The sequence below is a fragment of the Aythya marila genome (assembly GCF_965140915.1).
Source record: "Aythya marila genome assembly, chromosome: 20".
NCBI classification, from domain to species: Eukaryota; Metazoa; Chordata; class Aves; order Anseriformes; family Anatidae; genus Aythya; species Aythya marila.
In genome coordinates, this window is record NC_139061.1 from 7,246,716 (window position 1) to 7,270,491 (window position 23,776).

Below are 23,776 nucleotides of genomic sequence, written 5' to 3' on the forward strand. Positions count from 1 at the left end.
CCACCGCACTGTTTTGCTCCACACACACACGTACTCCCCAGCAGTGTTTTTATCAGCTTACTCAATCAATTGCAGCATTTAATTGACTACAGGATCTGGTTCTTAGCCAACACACACTTCTCCATTTGCTAGCAGGTAAGCACTGGCCAGATGGGACAGGGTCCCTGGTCTTGGATGGTGGCACTGAAGCCCCATTTCCTTGTGGCTCCTTCTTTGAATAACTTCAGTGGTCAATCCCCAGGCCCTGGTAACCAGAAAGGGCTCTGTGTGCGTGTGTACGTGTGTGAGAGAGACAGGAAAACACAGAAGACATCCTCTACAGTCAACAAGCGGCCCCAAACACCACCTGCTTTTCCACAGGAAGGAAGGTCAAAAGTTCTCCAGCTCTTGGAAAGCCCCTTTAGAAAGGTCTGAGCAGTCACAAAGCACTGCACCAGCTTCATTATTCCCACCTGCCAAAAAAAAGAAACAGCCCATGTTCTGGGCTTACAGAGAGCAAAGGAGGCAACTTCTAGCCATGAAACCACACCAGCTGGCCACATCTGCCAGGGCTTTGCAGAGTGACCACGGCCACAGGGCTGTGCTTCCACCGCTTGCCCCTAGGAGGAGAGCAGATACCACAAAAAGTCCTCGAATCTGCAGGAGACTTGGCCAAAGCTTCCTCGTCCCCTGCTAAGCGTGAGCAGGCGCTCCCAGACACATCCACGGGCTGCAATAAGTTAATTAACAGAGGCTACTGAACTAATTATAATGCAGCAATTTAGTTGTGGGTGCCCAACAGCTAAGGAAAATGATCCGCCGTGGATTTAGCTGCCTAGCCCCATAAACCAGCTGCAGCCTTCACATGTGGCACAGGGCAGACCCAGGTCCTTTCAGAGGAGAAGAGGAAGGTCTGGATGCTGCAGGGCACTGCTGCGGGGTGTACGTGCTCCATCCCTCATGGGTTTTGGAGCAAAGCAGGACACCAGCACCAGAACCGGTCTTGTCCATGAAGGAGGCTCCTGCTGAGGCTCCATACAGGATGACAAGGATGGCCTGTGCCTCTGCTTGGGTGACCTGGGGAGAATTGCTGATGTTTTCTGAGCTTCAGCAGAGCTTCAAGCCTTTCCTAACACCCTCCTCAAACTCTGTCCACCAGAGCTGCACCAGCTTACAGGTCCAGTCCTGCCCATGGCTCAGCACCTTGTGCTGGGGCACTTCCAGCCCTGCTGCTTCAGCGCTCAGCTGTGCCTGTGGTTTGAAAGTCAAAATTGCCTCTGTGCAAGGACAAACCAAACGTGCTTAGCACAGCCCTGACCTGCGAATCAAAACAGATGTCAGCCAGCCCCGGGTAGGTGCCTTGCATCCTGTTAGCTTGTCACCTCACGCTTCCTCCAGCCTTACAGCCTGCGAGAGGTGCTAAAAACAGGTCCAAGAACAGGAGCCCACGGCCCTTCCTGGAGCCCACAGGCACTCTTGGCCTTCTCAGGATGGGGAAAACAGCTCATGGATGTGCTAGCACTGAACCTGGAGTTTCTCGTGGCAACCCCACACTGCATCCAGGTCTCCAGGCTCCCGTGTAAAGCCACTGCTGCTGGGTCACAAACTGCACAAGGACGAGCAATGCCAAGCACTCTTTTGCTGCAACTCACCCATAACTAATAAAAGAAACAGGGCTAACTTCTCTGTCACTATCACCGGAGGGAGGGGATGGTTTAACCAGCCCCAGGAAGTACAGCTGTTCCAAAGCCCAGCACACGTGTTGTTGTGCAGGCAGGGGGTTTTCGTTTTACAGCTGGAAAACATATCCCAGTTGCTGTAAGCCCAGCACAAAACTGTAACCAGATAGTGCGAGCACATGGCTGCCCTCCCAAACCTTCCCTCTGAAATCCGAGCAGTCACATGAGCGTGAATCCGATGGTTTCTTGTTTTTTGTTTTTACCTGGCCTGGAATACCACGGGAATAAACAAGGCAGCCAGAGGGCAACGCTAAATAACAGCCAAGAAAGGGGAGAAAAAGCAGTTAGAGCCGAGAAAGGAACCGCATAAAGGAGGACCGTTTCTGCAGCACGGAGGCTATTCCTTGCTTCAGTGAAGCTTCATTTACTGCAGGCTTTTTAGCCCTCCATGCACAGATGTAATGCGGTGTTCCTGCATTTTTTAAAGCCTCACGAGTAACTGTGTTCATATGGGGACTTGCAGAGTAGGTCGGGAGCTGTGCTGCGCTCAAGTGGGAGGGGAGCCACACACCACGCAAATGTTGGCAGCAAGAAAGATTTACCTCCCGAGGAAAAAAAATACTGAAAGAGACAAGAGGAAAAAAAACATCCTTAACCAGAATGTTTGTACAGGGTGGCTTTGTACGTGTGCCACCAGCTCGCAGGCTGACAGATTACCCGAAGTGATTGCAGGGCTTGAAGATGTGGCACACCGGCTGCTACCAGCCTAGGGCTCTTCGCAGGTGCTCACCAACCTGTGAGGGTTGCACAGGATGTCGGTGTGCTTTTCCCATCTGAAAAGCTTCTTTTTGTCCATCCAGTGCACCCCAGGGAGATCTAATTTCCTAGCCTGCCGGCACTATGTAGCACACCACAGTGCTCAGGTCACCTCTAGCTCAGAGTTAAGCACTGACCTTTATTTACTGGTACCAGCAGTGGCATCACATGAGGCAGCCAAGGCAGGTGTGGTATTTGTCTCAAATGGTTTCCTCAGTGCAGGAGAGCAGCATTTCTTAAAATATCTATTTGACTGTGACCTATCTGGAGAATCCTGCTTTTTCAGGTAGAAAGAGTCACTGTGGCAGCCAGCGTTTGGGAAACAGGGAAGAGGAAGGCATGGGAAGAGGTGGAGGACAAAGATCCTGTGGGTGCACCTAAACAGGGAATAAATGAGCTGGGAAATGCCCTCAGGTTGCTCGTCTGTGCTGAGAGAGAAAGAGGAAGCATACTGCAGTGATAGGAGGAAGTCACACCAGGGGTTTGGTGTAAAAACCAGGAATCCAGACCTGGCCCAGCAGCAGAGATGACAAGAGGGCTGGAAGCAGGTGGACGGAGAAATCCTGAGCACAGAAAGGGGAGGGAGGTCTTTGCAAGTAAATAGGAAAGACCAAAGGGACAAAAGCAAGATGAGGACAGAGATGAGTGCCCTGGGTGTCCTGAAGACAGCACGTGGGTACCTGAGCTGCTGTGAAGAACAGCAAAGGGCAGGCACATTTCAACCGCACTAAGGTGTGAAATACTTGGGTCAAAACATGCACAGAGCCACCTCCTGTGGCAGGAAGGGCACAGCTTGGGTAAGTTCTGCTTGAAATTGCTCCCCTGCAAGGCACACCAGGATCCCAAACAAAATACTGTACTCTGGTGAAACACGGAGTATCACTACCTCCTTCCAGCTGATCACGTGGAGGCATTGCTTAACAGAACTTACAAGCAGATTTCTCAGAAACTTGCAATATTTATGTCTTTTTGCTAATCAGGTGATAGGTTCGGGGTTACAACACACTTGCCCATGCCCAGGCCCAGCTCCAGACCAGCCTCAGGACTCCATGCAGGAATAAACACTGCTGTTGCAATGCACAGAACATCCTGTCCCCTCCCCTAACACCAACACTCACCAAAGGGATCTAAATAAAACCGCACCAGCTGCTGAGGAGGGGCATGTTCAACAGGGAACTGTAAGGCTGAGATGGAGACAAAGCAACTTCCCTGCCAAGTGATGTTACAAGCAATGGGGACATCGTTTATCTCTGCTGGAGCCTGCACAGATCTGAATGCTGCGCCCAGATAGCAGCTCACGGGATGCTACTCTCCAAAAATAAAAACAAAAACAAACCAACCACCAACCCTAGAAGCCAAACAGGCTCCTAAAAACTCTTTATTACACACATTTTCCCAAGCTCAGCTGAGATAACCCAGGCAAACAGAGCACTATCTTCCCTCAGATAACCACGACCTTACTTAACGCAGCGATGAAAGTCTTAATTAAAATAACAGAGTCAATCATTTAAGTGTTATGACTTAAAATGGGTAAATCTGGGTCACTCTTTCCGCTCACCTGGCCAGCAGGATGCCTTGGTATTCCTCCAGCTGCCGCATGAAGCTGGGGTTGGGCTTGGTGACGGTGCGCCGCTCCTTCACGTAGTCGTAGGCCCTGTCCAGGTTCCAGCCGTACTCCTTCATGGCATAGGCGATGACCGTGGACGCCGAGCGGCTCACTCCCATCTTGCAGTGCACCAGGCATTTGGAACCATTTTTCCTAGAGCAAGAGAAAGGCAAAGAGTCATTAAGCAGAAAACACAGCCTCTGAGAAGCTTAAGAGCACAGCGACTTCTCTCCCTGAGCACTATCAAACATGTTTTCAACACTGTGGCCTCGCTTGTAGCCTCTTGGATGTGATCTGGTAATCCAATTTACAAACTGGGGCAAGACACAAAGAAAGTGAAGAACAAGACCTTAATATTCTTAACAGGTTTTGTTACAAGAGTTCTTCCAAAGCTTTTATCACAACGTGGACAAACATCAGTTGTTATGAAAACTGCTGACTGATACAGCATCCCTGCACTACTGACAACACACTGGGTTTGGCAGCTGGCTAGACAAAACCAACAGTGCTATGGGCTGGTGTAAGAAACCCTGCCTACCCCCCTCCCAGACCTCTCTCCCTATTGAGAGAGATTTTTCTCATTGAAAGGAAAGCAAACAGAGCCTTTGAGTATGATGAGCAGCCGCTCTGCCTGGGGGAGGCTGGTCCAGGTAGTGCCCAAAAGGGCAGCCAGCACCCAAGGAATTCAGAAGTGTTTCTCAGCCATGAAATCGGAGGAGGGAGGTTAGCAGGCCCTTATCTGTCTGCTCCATGCACTGGGCAGCGCTGGCACAGAGCAGGATGAGAAGATTTTGATTTGGCACCTAGAATTTTCTCCTTTAAGTGCCAGGTTTCTCAACTGCCAGCCACGTGAAGTACCCACAGGACAACCAGGGAGGCCACGCTCCTGGTGACCAACAAAACCCCCAAACCTCTGCCTAACAAGCAGACAGTGCAAAGAAAGGGGTACGGTAACTGGTCCAACCTGGAAGATTAACAACTTCCATCACCTCACACACAGAGCTGAGGCCCAATCATTCAAGCCCCAGTGGAAAATATTCTGGGCAGAAGAACACTTGTGAGGATGACAACACTTCAAAGTCAATACTGAAGGGGAAACAGTGATGTCTTTTGAAGAAACCATCTTAAATAAAATAAATCTCTGTAACTTGCTCAAGAGAGCCATACTCAAACAAGTCAGCTTTTAAAGTCTATGAGAAATTGCCAGCACCAGCTGTGGTTAAGAGAAGACAGACTGCTCTAATGGAAATAATACTTTAAAGGCAACATATGCCAATCTGCTTTCTGACCAGTTTTCCCTCAAGGAGGCTGCTGAATTAGCTGGAGGCAGCTCATATAACTGGGATGCAGTTCTTTGCAGCAAAAAGGGACTACTTCCAACATCCACTATCAGATTACTCGGCGTAACTGACAGCTCGGAGACCTACCCAGGCATTTATCCTGTAAAAGGGAAGGGTTTGCTCTGCGTCACACAAGAACCCACTTCCAGACTATGGGCTTCACAGTACTACCTAACAAAGCAGGGAGCAGCTTATGTTTGTGTTCAGTTTGCAAGATTTTACTTCTTACTTTTGATAAACCCTACTCGATTTGTTATTGCCTTTCCCTCCCACCAGCACACTGCAGATCCACTGCGCTCCTTAAGCAGCAGGCAAACTGTGAGATCTCTGCTACAGATCTCCACGATTTGCCTGGACTGCAACTGGGCAGAAACCACTCATTAGTCCTGCCTGTTTCTTTTACAAGCACCTGTAAGAATGACAATGTGTGGAAGGCAACTCCAAACACTTAGAAAGACTACAACATGAATAGGCAGGCAAGGAGGAAAAGCAGTTGAGAAAATCAGTAGAAGAATAATAAATGGTTAGTAATACATCTTCTAAATGGGTTTGTTCTGTTCTGAAGACTTACTTTGCCTTGGAGATGAATTTGTAGGTGTCATTCCAGTAAGCCAGAAGATCTGTTGCTTCTTCATCATACACCCGAATATTGTGGTACTCAAATAGGCCTGGGAAGAAGTTATCTATTTCTCGAGTCACATTCAAAATATACCGCACCCTGCATGGAAACAGACAGCAGATAAGAATGCAGAGTGTGCAGAGCACAGTGAGTTCAGAGACATCACAGTTGCCAGATAGCAGCTTCGCCTCACTTTGTGATTGGCAAAACTCAAAGCATAAGAAGCTGTAGTCTTGAACATATCTCCTTAGCACAAGGAAGCATTGGCTCATGCAGACAAAAGGTTTTCCTGAGCAATTCAGAGCTCAGCCCCTGATTTAGAGCTTAGCCTCTTCCTGCACAGTCTGTCAGGATGTTCTGCTTGCCCCCACCACCTCTCTGTTTTAAGTGTTAGCACCACCTGTGCCACAGGAGCTCCTGCCCAGACTGTTCAGTTAGTGTCTGGATGCTTTCTTGAAGCCCCTTTGTGAATCTTTCCCCCTGCTGCAGCAGTAACACAGAAGAGCACTGCAAGGGAGTGACATCCCTTTTCCCTAGCAGGTCTGAGATTGTTAGCAGTCAAGTGGGACCCAAGGAAACCACAGCAGACCCTTAGCTCAACAAGGGGAGTCAGTTTTGATATACTGATTCTCCATGGAGCAGAAGTAATTCAGTTCAGCAGAGTGATTAGTATTTTTTTTTTCCTCCCAATGGACTAGCATAAATAAGCCAAGCCTGTAAATAATGGTTTAATTGTGCAATCCTGGTGCTCAGACCCACCTGGTCTAGAGACAGGACACTAACCTCAGGTCTGAAAGAGAGGAAAGGCAGAAAGCAGAGGAGCCCACCTAAGCCAAGGAGCGACAGGACTTGGTTTCCTCCGGGCCCCACTCAAAGGAACAAACTCTCTTTGACACGTTTTCCTTCCTGCCACAGCCCGGAGGTCCAGACTCCAGAAGGCCTCTGTAATCGCGAGGCCTCAGCCCAGAGCACCAGGCTGGAGCAAAGGGCACGGGGCCAACTCCGCAGCACCCAGCTAAGGAACTGCAGCTTGCTGCTGCTTATAGCTGTGAGATCACTGCTGGCCTCCTTCGTTTGCCAAGGGGATGTCAGTCAAGGTCAGGGAACGGGATTCCTTTACTTTAGGGTGCCTGCTTGTGGGACACAGATTTCAGAGGAAGCGAGAGCTTGTTCAGATCTGCAAACCCTTTAATGAGACTCAGGTTACACAGCAGGTAAAGGATAGAGTTTGTTGCATAGACAAGTGTTGAGGCCAAGCTCTCGCTTTTAAGCTGATGGCCTGGAGCTACTTACCCTCTGTTCTGCAAGTCTTCCAAGTTGGAGGCGTTCCATTCCGAGCCCTGCAGGGAAAACACACACAGAGACACATCAGCCAGCAGGAAGGCATGGCCAGACAGCTGGTGGAGGGATGGATGGTCACCAGTGAACCTGAGGAAGCTTGCAAGCCAAGTGTAGGTGTCTCTTGAGTAGAGGAGCACACAGAAGGGTGGTAACCGGGCTGGTGTTCAGCCCCTTATCTCACCCCATCAACCAGACCCGGCCCGAAGCAGCGGGCAGCTCTGCAAAGCAGGAGCCCAGCACCATACCCTGGCATTTCTTGTAAACCGCTGAGGAATCGACCTCAAAGATGAGACCGCTCCACCCTTTCCCTGGAGGCTGCTGACAGCTCTGCCCCACAGAAGGGAGGCTGCTGGTGTTTCAAGCCATCCAGGTGCTCTTTATACATGAAACACCCATCTCGCACATCAAAGGCAGCAACACTGTAAGCTCGCTCGATATACACATCGCCTCCCTGAGCTCAAAGCCTGTGTGAGCACAGGAACAAGCAGGCTTTACCCTGGTGAGCTAATTCTCTTCCCCAGGGCCTCCAAGCCGCTTGCTTCCTGCCCAAACACAAAGAGCTCAGCTGAGGACAAGGCCACTCAGACAACAGCTTCCTTCAAAAGTCACGGTGTGCAGGCTATCTGCTTCACAGGCGTGCTCCTGCATCAACTACAGAGCTCGCAGAGAAGCCCTGAGCACGCACAGCCCTCATCTAGAGGTAGGCACACACTCAGGGAGGGCCGTGCTACTGTTCTGCTAGTGATCAAGGACAAGTCTGGTGTCTCCTCCTGACACAATAAACAAGATGTCTTATCCTGATGCAACAAACAAAACGCGGCTGAACTACTTCCCAAGAGAAACCTTCATAATGAGGGCATCGCTCACGGGTTCAGCACAGATGGGACTCTGAGTTCTGAGCAAGACAAAGGGGGCAAACATTTCATGCCTCGATGGCCCAGATTCCAGCAGAATCTGCCTGTGGCCACAGACCTGGTCAATCCCAAAGTCCAGAGCTGCGCACAACCTGAAGGAGGACCATGAGGCTCTGTGGTGTGCTGTTCAGTACCTGCCAACAGATGTATTGTGGTTCTTGGTGTACCACACTAGCCCCCAGACTCGGTTTTATGTTGTCTCCTTCTGGCCAAGGAAGGGTCAATTTAATTCAGACCCAGGAAGCACCAGTTTCCACAGGTATGGAGAACAATGCTGCAGTGGGTAAAGCCTTTTCTCCTGTCCTTTGATCCACAATCAGCAACATCATCAGGTCTCCCATTTCCTGCTGTGTTATTTTAGCACTCCCTACGTAGGATCCCACAGGGCTCTTGCCTCCACCCGGTAGGAAGCAGCTCTGGGCCTCCCCAAGACCTCACAGCACAGCTCTGCCCTGCGGTGCACATGCTGCTGAATTAAGCTGCTGCTCATCAGCACAGGGCCTGCTTGCAAACATTTCTATCCCACACATTAGCCTCAGCCCTCCTCCTTGGTGTTGCCTGCAAACTTTATTTAATGGTCTTGTTCCCATTAAACGTACTCAGAGCCAAGACTCCAGGCTCTGCTTTGGACTGAGCTGCCTGCACTGCCTTTGCCTAGCACTGTAATCCTGTAACAAGCCTCTCCTGGGAACACCTAGTCCACAAAAACACATTACATCGGAGGTACTTGAAGTTTCCTGGCTCCACCCCACCACAATTTCTTGGGAGCACTCACATTAACATACCCCATCCCTTCTGAGCCATAGCATTAAGCTTCAGGAGGCTGGGAGAGGCCGTCTCCGTTTGGCCAGACCAGCTGGTCCAAGAGGAATGGCTTTGTTTAAAGCTGAGCCAAGCTCGCAGGCTAGGCAGCCCAACCAAACCTGCGTCCGTTCCTCCAGGGCTGGGAAATCCAGCGGAGCGCTGACTCACCAGAAGGAGGTGTAGCAATTAGACAGGCCCCAGCAGCAATGAAAGGCAACTAAGCAAGCAAAATATTAAGAGGCGAAACATTTATGTTTCCTTAAGCGAAGGATCTCCAGGATTCTTGGTTCAACTCCTCCGCTCCCCCTGGATCGCATGAACTCAGAACTTTCCATACTGTAAAAGTGTCGTTCCACCTGAATTTTACACAGCCTGTGCCAACTGCTCCCCTCCCTCTTCGCTGTAGCTGAGTCCTTCCCAAGAACTTGATGTGTGGGTACCCTGGCCAGCTGAAGCTACAAAATTAGTCTTACGTCAGTGGAAACAGCGCCGAGAAGTTAAAATTGAAGACTTTTTTTTTCCATTTCACCCTCTAGTGACAGGGACTACAGACTGGCTGGTATTTGGTAAAACTTAGCACAGCCAAGCAGTGCTCAACAGCCCTAGTGTTGTGTGTCTTGCTTAACATTATGTGACCTTGGGACCAGCCACCCTCTCCTTTGGAGATCCCTGAAGTTCCTCCAAAGCCCAGTTTCACCCATGACACGGTGAGAAGGGCTAGGTGTGCTCACAGCTGGAACTCTGTGGAACTTGCTGGCAGACTTACCAAAAAGACGTGATCAAATATCTGCGTGGGGCTGTCCATCTGCCCGAGGATCACTATCATTTCATTGTCTATGAACTCTTTGAACTCCCGCAGGTTGCACACCATCTGCATCTCCAGCTCAGTGCGTATCTGGGTGGGGAGGAAGAACGCAAGGAAATCACGTGAAATTTTCTCTTTTGGTCTTTTCTCACGGCCAAAAGAGCTCTCTACTTTGTGCAACAGTGCCTCCGGTGCTGCTCCCTCACCACTCACCTCTTTTGATGTGATGTTCTCCAAATCTTTCTGCATCATAATCTCCCTTAACTTGGTCTTTATTAGCCGTTCCGTGCGTTCCCGCTCAGTCGGGCTATCACAAGAGAGAAACAGAGTCAACAGGAGGGGAAATGAACCAAACTTAGGGCACTTTTAAAACTGGCATTGTTCAGCCTGGATACCCCACAGAGTCTCAGATACTCCTGCTACTTTCCCCAAGCACATCCTCAGCTGAAAGGAATTCAGGTGACTGTAAAGCCCGGTTTACATTCCCAGTTGTATATGAAAGAGACCAACTGAACTCTCCTAATCCATTGTAGTCATCCAGAGACCCTCTGGTATTTGGTAAAATTTAAATTGGGAAGGCGGCATTATACTCTCTGGAGCAATATCTGAGCCTCTCCCTACCTTTCTTGGAAAGGTAACAGCTCCAGAGTTCCTTACATGGAGAGAAGAGGGCAGCTAAGCCTCTGTGCATTCCTCCAGCCTCTGCTGCCAGGGGCCTTATCACCAGCTGCAAAAATAGCCTGACTAACACCAGGGGAAGTTGCAACAGAGCAGCAGCACAGAGCTGCCTGACCCATCACCATCTCAGAAGGGGCCCAGCGGTAACATCTCCCACCACCTTTCTGTTCCTCTGAAAGGCTGCCAGGATGGCGACCGCACAGACACTTCTGCTTTACAAGTGCCCAACTGGTGGGTCACAAATAAAAACCATCAAAGTTCCCGGTGCCTTTAACCTCAAGCATTACTCCAGGAATCGATTAAGAGAATGCTGCCCAGGTGTCCCCAGGAGATAATTCAATTCCTGCCACCGGGGAAAGGGTGGGCTACCTAAAACATATATGAAAAGCTACAAGAGTATTAATCTGACACCCTGCCAAAACTTCTCAGCCGCCCTCCTCATACATTAAAAAACAATCAAGTGTGAAGACCTGTTCACAGCTGAATAACTGCGTTAGCATTGTTATTCACTCACTGAACTCCAACAAAATGAGATCTCTGAGAGCATAAATCAGCCAATGGCACCGTTACACTGGGAAAGCAGCTGGGGCTCGTGAAGTCATTTCTTCTAAAAACCAGGCAACTAAGCCCTCATACTTGGCAACACATCTGGACACAGAGTACTTTGAGGTTAAATGGTATCAGTACCATCAGCAATTACTAATTACAGAGGTTGTAACCCTTGAATATTGACAGCCTATAAATTCTGCCTTTCCAAACTGACTACGCATCTACGTCAGCCACTGTTTTAGACCATACATCACCAGACATCCAAGCATTTAGCTGGAGACAGCTTGGGACCTACAGACAGCCCTGTTCCATGCTTAAAGAGCTCCTCAGAGCCAAGAAAACTGGCACTGCTCTTTGTCCTCATTCTCTCGTGTATCAGATGGATGCCGAAGAGGATGCTTCTGAGCTCACAGACTCACAAGTCCTTACCTAAAGGCTTCACACCAAAACGAACCGTGTAAGGAAAAAAGACCATGTTGTTCTAAACATGTGCTGAGACATGCTTCAGTGTAAGAGCAAAGTCCAGAGAAACCTGTTCCTTCCAGACAGCACCAGGCCTGGAAACCAGAGGACAAAACTAGCAAACAGGAAGGCCCAGGCAGCAGATTGCACCACACCTATCTCTACTGCAGTAACACAGCACTTACCTTGCAAAGATACGAGAGCCTAAAGCCCAAGGTAAACAAACAAAATGTAAACAGAGGCTGGAGGAGATGGAAGGGAGCCCCAAGAGGGCAAAAAACTTCCAGCACCGGTGTTTACCTAACCAGGTCCGTTTATTACCTTGAACAGGAAATCTCTCCTCATTAGTACCTAATTAAGAGCAAAGTCTGTGCAACCAGGCTTCCTCTTCTGGAGACTGCACTGCTCAAAAGCCAAACACCTCTGCTCAGCGGAGCAGGACCGACTTACACATCTGTGAAGAGGGCGGGCGAGTCGGGCCGGTGGGACTGCACATCTTGCATGGCATTCCACTCGTTGACCGACGACTGGTCGGAGTTGATGTGGCTCTCATAGTAACTGACCCACGTGAGGAAGAGGCTCCCCGGGTAGTAATTGTTGCTTCGCGCCACTTCACAAGCCTTGTGTAAACTCTGCAGGGCAGACCTAGGAAGGGAAAAAAATACTTGCAGGATTATTATTTCTTCCTCAGGCTGGCACTGAGCACAAAGCAGCTGCCAAATCCCGGGTGCTGCTTGCGACCCAGTGGGTACAAAGTTTGGTGCTACCTGGGCAGGGGCTGTCCTGCAAGGATCACCACACTGCAAGAGCCTGCTGCCTTAACTGAGGTATGCCAAGACACACTCCTCTTGCCCGGATTGCAGCAAAGATGCCCAAAATTCAGAGGGCAGAGGCACCTGTGTCGCTGGCTCCAAAATCTGCTGCAACTGCCTAAGTTGTGAATATGATGCACAGCATTTGTGTCCCATACGGGTGCTCTGACCGATCCTGCTGTGCTGTCACCTCTCCATATGCAGGGCAGGGACATCCAGGAACGAGACATAGAGAGCTGCACACCCAAGGGTTTAGGGCTTGACTTCACTGAGGTGTTTGGGTGTCTGCCCTCCCTCACTGCATGAGGGATGTTAGAAGTTTCTTCAGCTGCTGCTGGGAAACAAATCCCTCTCCCCTATTTTTAGCTTGTTTTAAATCTTTGACTGTGATCAGAAGAATCCAGGTCAAAATCACTGGGGTGACACAGTAGCATGACACTCTGACGGGGGATGTATTTCTGCAATGCAAAGAAGCTTGAGCCAGAAATACTTTAATGGCCACTACATTCTTACATGAACCACCCTAAAAGGAAAGAAAAATGCAGGCAGCTTCTCTTTCCTTCTTGCTATCACAATGTACATGTCTCACTGAAAACAGAGACTCCTAAAATACATCCAGCATGTATTTCCTTATTTACGTCAAATAAAATATTTCAAATGCATGCTCGCATTAATAGCAAGTTCTGCTTTGGAGAGCTTCAAAGCAGCAGCCCTTTGCAAAGAAAATTGCCCTACTCCCTCCTGCCCCCAGCTGCGATGAAGGCGCGGCTCCAGCAATGTTATGAGCTCGCTGCTGCCTACCAGCACTCGCAGGCTTTTCTTTTTTCCTTTGGCATCAAACTTCCTTCCCTGTCTCTGAAGGAGACTGCTGGCTGTTGAGCAGGTCTCAGGATACCCGTAACGCAAAGCAGCACCTGCTTTTTAAGAGCCCGAGAAGCCAAAACACCTTGGAAAAAGGATCACTGGGACAGATTACAGTAAGTGCTTACCACATCGCCTGTACAGACACTGGCTTGAATATGTGAACCCTGTTATCTGTTGATACGCTGAACCCACTGGAGAGAAGAAAAAAGGCACAGTAAAAACGTGTTCCAAAAGTAGGTTTTCCGTTAACAACAGAGTTTGTAGCACGCTAGAACAGCAAAGGACTAGCCCTATGTGCACACTGCTGAGTTCAGCTAGCAAACAGATCAAAATAGCAGGCTAAAAGCTCTAAAGTGACTTTTTTTTTTTTTTAAAGCGGCTGCTGTTCAGGAACAAAAATAAGACAGGGGCACAGTGCTGGGCTGTGCTGATTACCTTGGCAACACAAATTCAGTGCCACAGCTGGGAGCAACAGAGTGCAGCTAAAGTGATCCTGGGGCAGCTACCAAGGAAAGAAAAGTCATTCCAAGCGCTGCGCCGGACAGCCTTTGTGACTGGCACAAACAGGAGCCTGCAAGTCAGGCGTCTGCTTGGCAGAGACGCACCATTCTTACTTCATGTTCAGCAGAGCGCTGCCTGCTGCAAGCGTGGTGGAGGAACACATAATAGGATCCCTTTAAGAAGCTTTCACTACACACCCACTCAGCAGCAAAAGCTCCTTTACTCCAGCTTAAACACACACACACGAGCCACTGTCTCGGTGCGTGTTTATTCACAGGGAAGTCAATTATGGGTGTTCCCTGTGACAGCCGCTGTGATTTAGGCGCTTTCAGTCTACCAACCCGGGACAGGTCAGTGGCAGGAGGCCTGCTGGACCTGCTCAGGCCCTGACATCATTTAAGGCCTCCTCCGCACCCCATACTGCATGGGCTAAGACCCTCTGCTACCGACCTAGAAGGTACAAAGGACACTCACCCGTCCCCATCCAGGTGGATCAAGGTGTCACTCCACAGCGGCAGCACCAAACCCATTGTACAAGTGCTACTGCAATGAGAGAGAGGAGGTCAGGGCATCTACGACAGCACCATGCAGTTATCCAGATCTCACAGCAATGGTTGCAGACGTTTGTATTCATTAGGAAAAAATAAATAAAATAGATACCATGGTTGCTTCAGGAACAAACAGAGTCAGTGTTGTTTTCTACAGGTGTCTGGCAGGGATTATCAACCAGACACAAGGTACAGCAGTGCTCTTTCAACCAAGCTTAAAGGGTTAACATAAACCCAGGGGAAAAGCAAACAGGATTCAGAAGCAGCAAGCTCCACACAGGTCAGAGGAGGCTCTCAGTGTTGGGTCAACTCAAGGCTTTCTTTACAGATTAATTCAGCTCAGGCTCAAGTGGTAAGTGGTTTGGTTCTCGCTCTGATCTTGCGATCCCCAGCTTTGTTTTCTTGTTTGTCCCTCGGCCACAGGTGCTGGGAACTGGGACCAGTGTGGTGTAGTAGTAGGGTGACTCCCTCCCGCACCTACAGGCTGAGCACAGCCACCTCTTGGTGATCCTACTCCTCTCTTTGCCCTCATGGTCACCTGCTTTCTGCAAGGCTGAGCAACAGGCCAATTTCAAAGCAGAAATCAAGCGATGAAAAAAGGCATGGGCAGAAGAACCCCAACACAACTTGCAGCAGGCTGTCAAACAAAAAAGCGCAGTCTTAAAGCTGCAAAATTGGTCCATAATCGAGGCAGCATCTTGGAGAAGAGTCAGAGCCACTCGCCTCCTGTCCTTAGGCTTTGCTCTAGCTGCTCTCAGATTTCCACCAGCCCTAACAGCCCCCATCGGTGCCTGCAGCTCACGAAAAGTAGGGGAAGAGGGCAAGACGTGAGGCTTCGGAGGGTCAGCAGGCACGAAGCCCTGTAAACGCACACGCCTCGGAGCAACCGGTGCCCAGCACAAGGAGACACTGCGGCACGCAGCTATTTCTGTTGACAACATGAGATGAGCTCATGGAAAGATGTGTTTTTAAAAGGCTTCCCGAGGTGGCCGGGGTATTTTTAGTGATACTGTTCAGCAACCGCTTATCAGAGACCATAGCAACAAGTCTATATTGAGTTATAAATACCGAGTGGGCTAGGGGAGGGAGGATCGGACTGACCATCCACAACCTCAGTAACTCTAGGAGAAAGCTGAAACAACCCCGCTATGTTATTAAAGCCCGGATGCCAGCGAGCTCTCAGCTATCAAAGGTGGCTGTGCCGGTGTATCACAGCCAACAGCGGGTTCCAAGCTCACGGCAACCTGTGCAAGGACAAGTTATTCTTATACTACCCCGAGAGCATCTCTGAGCTGCAGCTGTGCACGCACGCACAGGCAGGGACCTGGGAGCCAGCAGCAGCATCAGGCTGTTCCCCCTTTTCAGCAGGCATCCCTTGAGCTGAGCATCCCAATCAAGCCACTCGAAACTAAGCGTGGTGGCTGTCGTGCTCAGCAGGCTGCTGGGAAGGTCATTTCATGGCCAAATAGTTCCAAAAGGTTTCTAGTGACCCTGCTAACTGCCTGAAAGTAATTTCTACCAACTGTGGTCATCAGCAAGATTCACTTCCATGTCTAAAAACAGAGCTAGAAAAAAAAGTGCCTGTACTAAAACTTCCAAAATGTTTTGCATATTTTTTTTCTTATGTAGACCAAGATTTACTTAAAATTCGTTAAAAGATCTGTGCTTCCCCATGCCCTCTCCAAAGAGTCCCCCTCTAAACTTCTGCTGCTGAGGATGCTGCCTCCTGGCTTGCAGTCACTCCTGCAGCAAAAGCTGCTCCCAGCCACGTTCTCCAGCCCTTGGAGAGGTGAGCAGCAATTAAAATCGATGAAGCTTTTGCTACAGCGATGACACACTAATGCCTGGGGAGAACACGCGTTGTGTCAGATGTGCCATCAGCAACCCTGACATTCCCATCGGGCCCTTTGTGCCTTGACCTTGGCAAAGCGCTGCCTGGCAGTCGATTTCCTAAGTGCTCTCCTGAACCCTGATGTCCAGCTTCTCAAATCACAGCTTTGCTTCTTTGCATCCAAGTCCCCCCCATGTCTCATGTGCAGATACAAGGGTTAGGGACCTTGCCTTTCAGAGACCACTTAGGGCTCTTAATGTACTCACTCAGGCCTGAGACTTGGAGGAAATGCTGACCTGTGCTGTTTCCCTTTTTTTTTTTTTTTTAAACTCCTTTCAATTCTGGAATCCTGTTTCTGAAAAAAGGCATTAGGCTGGAAAACCTGAAGCAGCCTCCAGAAAGCAGATACCAGCCAGTGGTTTCTGCACTTGACCCAACACGTGGTGAACACAAGGACTTGCCCACCCAGACAGCACACGTACCTGTCGTTAGAAGAGAAATCCATCCCGAGGACGATGCTCTCCTCCGTGTCTTGCCTGCCGTTGGTAGACACTACCACCATGTATCGGGTGCGGTTCTGGTACGTGCTTTCCAGTCTTACAGCCTAAGGAAATGAAGGAGAGAGGTGAGCAGTGCAGGCAGCAGGACACACAGCACTACCTTCACGAGCCACCTTTCCATGCTGAGCGGCAGGCGCGGAAGCGGTGACACAGCTTGCACAGATGTGATGGCCCGTACTGCTCGGCCAGGGAACCAGCAGAGCAGGGAGAAGGGACTTGCTCTTACACACAAAGCTCTCCTCGACAGCTGGGGTGCTCCCAGGGCCTTAATATACTTTTTTGTAGGCCTGCTCCGTCCCACCAAGGCTGTGTTGAAGCAGCAGCCTACACGGCCCTGGTTTATGCGCCCTCACGGAGCATTACACCTTCAGCAAGGCTCAAACATGCTTTTCACCCTCACAGGGTTTTGTTCCCAGACAGCTGAGGTTCCTGTAGCACTGCGCCGTACTCGTGCAGCTAAGTCGTGAGCGTCAGACCAATGAGGAAGTTCCTGAAAGCCTGCACCAAGGCGTAACGCTCCTCCAGGAGCCAAAGGGAAGTGAGAACTGAAGGGACTCAAGCAAGTCATACAGACAGACTGTTGTTTTGCAAGGAGCCCGGGGAAGGGAGCTCAGCTTTGTGAGCTTTGCCTATCCCTATCTGCAGCAGACAACGTTTTACTTGCAACACTTTTTAGACTCCTCACCCCTCGCCTATCCACCAGCCAGTTCTCAGCCACGAGATAGAGCCAAACCTACAAAAGAGGTTAAAACAGCACACGGCAATTAAATCAGAGCTCACCGTTTCTCTAGGGCAGGAGACAATGCTGTGAGCAGCTTGAAAAGCTTCCCAGTGTTGCGGGGAGCAGCAGCCCTGGTGCTGGGGGTGGAAGAGCAAGTGCAGGCAGAAGTGTTCACTGCGCTTTCTAGACTCGTCCTATTAGTCTGAGACTAACAGAAGGTACCCAAAGGCTGATGCCAGCGGACAGATGTGCTCTGTATAGCAAGACTGTGCCCCACCCCGTCTCTTTAGGGTAAGTCATGCTAAAACCAGCCTTATTTTCCTCCTTGCGCCTCGAGTCACTGGGGTTCCTTTGGGAAGGTGGCGAATCAAAGCGGGCAGGCCTTCGAGGTGCGTGTTCTGCCAAGGGAGGCTGTTTCTACAACCAACCACTGGCAGCAAAACAGAAAGGGTGCTCTTCAACCTAGAAGAGCAAGCAGTCACCGAGGTCTCGGTGGTTAGAGTCAGCATCGACATTAGGATCCAAACCTCAAAGAGCAACGAAGATTTGCCTAAAGCAGGAACAGGCAGCCAAGAGCTGCCACATCCAGGGCATCCCCACGAGTGCTGTTTGCTGCTCGAGGACAGTGCAGCAGCAAGAGGATTACCATAATCTAACTTACTTTGCTAAACCAATTTGGCTAGCAGTAATTAGAAGTGTGGCTTTAATGCAAGACCCTTCAGCAGGGGACTGGCCAAACAGCGACCCAAGGTCACGCAGCTCCACGTCATTGGGGGAGGATTTCCAGGGGACAAGTTAAGAGAAACAGGGCATGGCTTGTTGAGGCTCTCCAGACCAACACTTCCATCCTTCCCTCAAAGCAAAGGGCCAGCAGTGGAGCAGATAACGCATTCTGCTAAATTTGCTGGAATAATGTAAAAGTGAGCTTCATGTTCTAAACCAGCCAAGCTCAAAAGTTACTGTGAGAGGTTGAATATGCCCAGCAAATGCAAATTGGATGTCTAATCTCTTCATTAAGCACTAAGTCCTTATGCTTACCCAACAGTAGGAGTGCACCAAGTAACTAAATGGTCTGCTGCCTTTTAAATTAAGACATTTGAAATCCCAATCAACCTATGGAGGATGGCCTAGCTTCAGAGACCATGACGACGTGGGAAGGTTTCTCTACAGCTCATCTGCACAGAGCCTTCTCCTCAGTTTGGTGACGTTATTTATAGTCTGTTCATGAACAAGAAGTTCTCTGCATCCTTCCAGGATCAGCAATGTTTTGCTTAAGTTTTACGCTCACCTAAACACAAGCCAGCTTTAGCTTTTGTTGCGTTCCTGTTTCATCAGAAGCGTTGAGTATTTTACCTGCCCTCATGAACAGCACCTTCCAAAGTGTAAGTTCATACTGACCTTTCATCTTTTTGATGCTACAGGATAGCAGGTGTTTCAAACAGGATCACAGTTCTCACTGGGGCATTTGATTTGAAGGCAAAAAGAAGTGCTCGAGTCTTCTGAAGTATTCTTTTATTATTAAACACAGGTAAGTGAACAACTCCCTGCTCCGCTGAGCCCCAGGAATACTTTACATCAGTTTGTACACTTTCAACTCCTTTTCCTCCTTCCTACTGATCTTACACTCACACCATTCCTCTGGTTCTGCTCATTTGGAGCTAAAAGCTCTGCTGGTAGCTCCAACAGAAACAAGAGTTGTTCCAGAACTTAAGTGTAGGTTTGTAGAGGATTGGATTCCTCCGCTGCCCTCTGAGCTGTGAAGCCTGCCCTCGGAGTGACAGCAGCCAACACAAGAAGATAAGAATGCATTTCTCTGGGTACTGTTTATATTTCAAATCTCATTTGTATCTACTATTTTATGAGAGAGTCTATTGCAGCTCTGCACACCCTTCGTTCGTCAAGAATCAATTAAATTCAAGTAGACTATCGAACTTAACCTCATGCAAGATTTCAGCATTCCAAATGTAGCTCTGAACAAAAGGGTTTATGTCTCAGCCCACAAAGTCCTCATTCAGCTGTTAAGGCTAATTTGTCCCAAATCACACAATGTAGCCAGTGATATCGCCGAACAATGACTTGTTCAATAGCTTCCAGTGTTCTAACCCCAGCTCATATTTTGAAAAACACTGAGAACCCCCCAGTCCCATCACTTTCACTGAAATCTTCACAACAGCAAGGTGTGCCTGACAAAATTTGGGAGTAGGTCCTTCAGTTTGCTTACGACAAATTAGTTTCTGGTCGTTTTTAGAGTTAAAGCACTCTGTAGTAACTTGGTCTGTTTTATAACTATACTCCTAAGATCAGTCCGGCTCCAGCACAGCTCAGGAGGATTCAACAAAGTAGAGGTGCCAGAATAACACTTCTGAGCCTGGCAATCCTGCTTTGGGCACACGTTGCTAAGATGCACCAAGACAACACAGCAAAGGAACTTCAGGCTATGAAGTGATGAGAGATGCAGAGGCACTGCAGTCATGCCTGACCTTGTAGAGCACTTCAACATGTCCTAGACAAATTCCTCACTGCTCTTCTTCAGCTTCTGGAGGTCTCTAATGCAGCCTATCAATGCTATAAACGGCAGCACTTGGTTTTCAACCTATCATTATAGGATGCAACAACCCAAAAAAGCAGAAAGACAGGAATCAACATGGGTACAGAGCCACAAGGGGATCTTGTTCGTTCCTTCCTGATAAGCCTCAGCCTTTTGGGATGCAACCAGTTAGGAGAGCAGAGTGAGGAATACAGCTGAGCTAACAGGGAAAGGCAGGTATTTGTGCTGGTCAGACGTAAGTCACCTACTCCTGATATTTTAATAGGACACCACGTTAACTTACCCAGCTTCTCAGAAAGGAGTGTAACAATTGCCAGAGCACATAATGACTCAGTACTTGGTTCAGACAAAGGCATTCTGCTCGCCATACAATTTGTCTCCCTGAACAAGCAGGCCTTTTTATAAAAAGTTGCTTTTTTCCCTGTTGTGGTTGTTGAGAGGACTCCCCAGACCTGATGATGAAACCACTGGCACATACACACAGCACTGCTTTTGGGAGTTACACAGGTGTATTTGTCAAGTGGAACTTAACCTTTATATTCCTAGCAGGAGATAAGCAAAAAGCCAGCCTACCAGTCTGATGTTGTCTTCTGGGCGGAGCAGTATGAACATGGCCTGCAGGTGTTGCTGGAGATCCCCTGGAGGAAAGAAGGAAAGGTGAACACTCAAAAATAGCTTTAAATCACATGCAAGCTCCTCGCTGTCCAGCCAGAGCAAATGTCCCCCAGGAAATTTGACACGTCACAGTGAGTGTCGCCACTTCCACCCACCCCGAGATGACAAAACTCCAGCTCTTAGTCAGCTGCTCTTTGCTCCGTGTGCTCACCTGTTCCCATTTCACCATGCTCTCCCCTGCTAAATCCTGTTATCTTTTGAAACGAAGTAAAAAAAAAAAAAAGTTTCAGTACTCTTTGTTCCTTTAAAAGGCAAAGCAAGCCAAGAAGAAATAGACCCTACCTCGTCGTTCAACATCTCATCTACCGCATGGCTCACATCAGGAGTCTGCCGTTCCTTTTGCACCAACTTAGTACTCCAAGCAAAACTCTCACCTAGACAAAAGGGTCCCCTTCTAGGTGAGGTTTGGTCCCGTCTTACAGCCCACACAGTTCTGTGCCAACCCCATCCAAGAGTATCTAGGAATTACCACCTGAAGACGACACAACTGTAATTTTTCCTACAAAATGCTTGCTACTCCTTTACTGGTGAGGCTGAGAAATAGTGAAAGAAAAAAAATATCAGTCACACAGTAACTGTGAAGTCTTAAAAGGCCCGAGGGGCACAGGATCCTCAAGTAGCAGACAACTGACAGACATAGGAGGTGCTTTCCATCACTACTCCTGTGCTGACTTCTCTGCTCCACTCCCTGGCCCGCAGGGAGCCACGAGCTTTTTGCTCAGCGCATCGCCCGCCGGGCATCAGCAAGCAACAGCACCTCCAGCAACGAGCTGCTTTTTTTGATCATTACCTGGAAATTTCACCTGCGTTCCCAGAAAGGAAAGCTCAAGGCTGCCAGGTGGCACACATTGTCAAGCCGAGGAGCTTTCCCTCTCCTGCCCTCTGCCACCCCTACGCAGCGGGGAAGCTAAGTTGAGGCAACGCTGCTGGGAAGAGCAGGAGTGCTGGAGCATTTGGGACAAAGTTTTGGGGATTTGTAGAAATAAGGGAAGTTTGGGCATGGGACAGCACCCAGAAGTGCCACATAGGAGTAGGGAAAGAAAGAAAACGCTGCTTAAGGAGAGCATTGTAATCACTTATCGCTGCTGCAGCCCCTCTCCTGGTGGGAGGAAGATAAGCTTGTGCGGAGCGGGCTACACAGGACGCAGCATGCACTGCTCCCCCCTTCCTTCCTCCTTTAGACACATTTCAGCATATGGAGAATGAGTCAATGCTCCGGGAGAGCATTTTCACTGGGGGGTGGGAAATCGAGGCGAGCAGCCGTGCTAGAGCAGTCCCACACAAAGCAGCAGAGGTGACGGGCACCCGAAGCCGCTTCCTGCCCCAGGACATTGTTCTCGGTGCTGGCACACGCTGCCCTAACCAGCGATTATTTAGGGAGACAGTTAACGAAGGAAAGGCCAGCTCATCCATCGGATGCTTCTCCTCCCAGGGGTGCAGTGGGAGACAGGATTTCCCCGTGTCAACACCAGTGCACGAGCCCTGCTCAGTTCCTCCAAGCCCCAGCTGCAGCAGGGACCAGGAGACCAGCAGGCTCGACACTCCCTCTGCTGCAGGTGCCAGCAGGCACCCAACTTGGGGTATCCATGTGTCTGAAGCAATGTGAAACAGAAGATGCTTCATTTTGGTTTTTCCCTCCCCAAAACGTAACAGCTTCCACCTATTGCTGCCGCTAACTCAATGTCAGGAACCAGTTTAGGAGCTGAAGTTCCCAGAGATGAATAATACTTGAGGAGGTTTCAAAGACCCCTTTCTGCAAGGCTCAGGCAAGGAGCTCCGTTAATCCTCAACCCTCAGAAAGTTTATTCCACTCTCTCCTGTTCCCGGCTGCCCACCAGCCTGTCCCGCCAGCCTTGGAAGCCGCAGAGCTGGAGCCCAAAGCACTGCTTCCTCGGCCAGCTTCGCTCGACGTGCAGCACTTCCAGCCCCAAACACACAAGGCATTCTGTAAGCTTGCTGGGTGAAGAAAAAGCCAAAGGAAGGTTTCAGCATGCCAGAATCAGCACAAAGATACCACATCCTGCCCTGTGAAGAGCTGCCGGCTTTGCTGGCATTCCTGGCACGGCTGCTGCTTCCTATCACATTGTCCAGCAGCGAGCAGATGCCTTTGTTTCCTCCGAGCTGGCAGGCTAGGTGCTAGTGCTCAGATGGGATCTTAAAACCGATTTATACTATTCCAGAGATGGCAAAAGCCCCAGGGAATTTGCATCCTTTTCTGGCCTTCTCCAGCACCACCAGAGCATGAAAGCAAGCCCCCAGCCCCTAGATCCGGGTGGCACGGCGCACAGGACCACCCGGGGAGAGGGGCAGACAGCTGGGGCCTTATCTAGTCTGTCTGCCAGCAAGCGATTTCCATTTCTGAAGGTGATACAATTAAAGAAATGGGTGTGAGCATTAATTATTTCCTGTTACGCATTTACCCTTCACGCTGGGTTCTTGCACCCCGATGAATTAGGGAGGGAGGTCTGGGAGGTCAGGGAGCCTTCCCAGAACGCAATCCCGTGGCCACTTGAAGCACGACTGCATCCAAAGGCACGATGTACGGGGAAGTTACGCCCGCTCCCCAGCCCCCTTCTGGCTTTGTGTGCCAGAGATAAGCCTCGACACACGCGGGATGGAAGCAGAGCCCGGATCATCAGAGGCCGAGGAAGGAGGCTGCTTCCTGTGCTGCACACTGAGCTCACCGCCAGCGGCCGGTTCCGCTCCCTGAACCACCCTCTCTACGCTGCTGGTTTAATTCTGGTGGCACAGATGTTTTGCTCAGGAAGGAGGCACACGGATCCCTCGGTGCCTTGGTCTGCTGGCACATGCTGCAGGTCAGGAAGGTCCACAGAAGAGATGAATGGGGTGTGCTCATTCAAAGGACACTTTGCAGGGAAATCTCCAAGTGCCTTATAAAAATGCCACAGCATTAACATCACTTGACCAGCTGGGAAGCTGAGGAAAGGACGAGTGCTGATGCCTTGGAACAGTCACCCCCTAAGTGAAGTCTTCTAAGAACAGAAATCCCATCCCTTAGGCAAGCCAGCCTCTTATATACAGAGCACCTTGCTGTAAGCAGTTACAACACACCGGGTTTGCTTTCTTGGCAGCCCAGCTTCCAAAATCTCTGTGCTGATTAGCC

At 49.7% G+C, this 23,776-nt stretch overlaps 1 protein-coding gene across 3 annotated transcripts in view; it reads right to left on the bottom strand.

Annotated features, from left to right (window-relative positions):
* The window catches only part of SSH2 (slingshot protein phosphatase 2), an 89,106-nt gene that overhangs the window by 8,090 nt on the left and 57,240 nt on the right, over positions 1–23,776 (bottom strand). For all 3 annotated transcript variants that reach the window (XM_082776503.1, XM_082776502.1, XM_082776501.1), the window contains 10 exons: positions 20,551–20,615; positions 16,631–16,752; positions 14,244–14,312; positions 13,394–13,459; positions 12,043–12,237; positions 10,117–10,210; positions 9,865–9,993; positions 7,333–7,379; positions 5,992–6,138; positions 4,033–4,233 (listed from right to left, as the gene is read on the bottom strand). In XM_082776503.1, the coding sequence (XP_082632629.1) occupies positions 4,033–4,233; positions 5,992–6,138; positions 7,333–7,379; positions 9,865–9,993; positions 10,117–10,210; positions 12,043–12,237; positions 13,394–13,459; positions 14,244–14,312; positions 16,631–16,752; positions 20,551–20,615 (1,135 nt within the window). The remainder of the gene's footprint in view (positions 1–4,032; positions 4,234–5,991; positions 6,139–7,332; positions 7,380–9,864; positions 9,994–10,116; positions 10,211–12,042; positions 12,238–13,393; positions 13,460–14,243; positions 14,313–16,630; positions 16,753–20,550; positions 20,616–23,776) is intronic.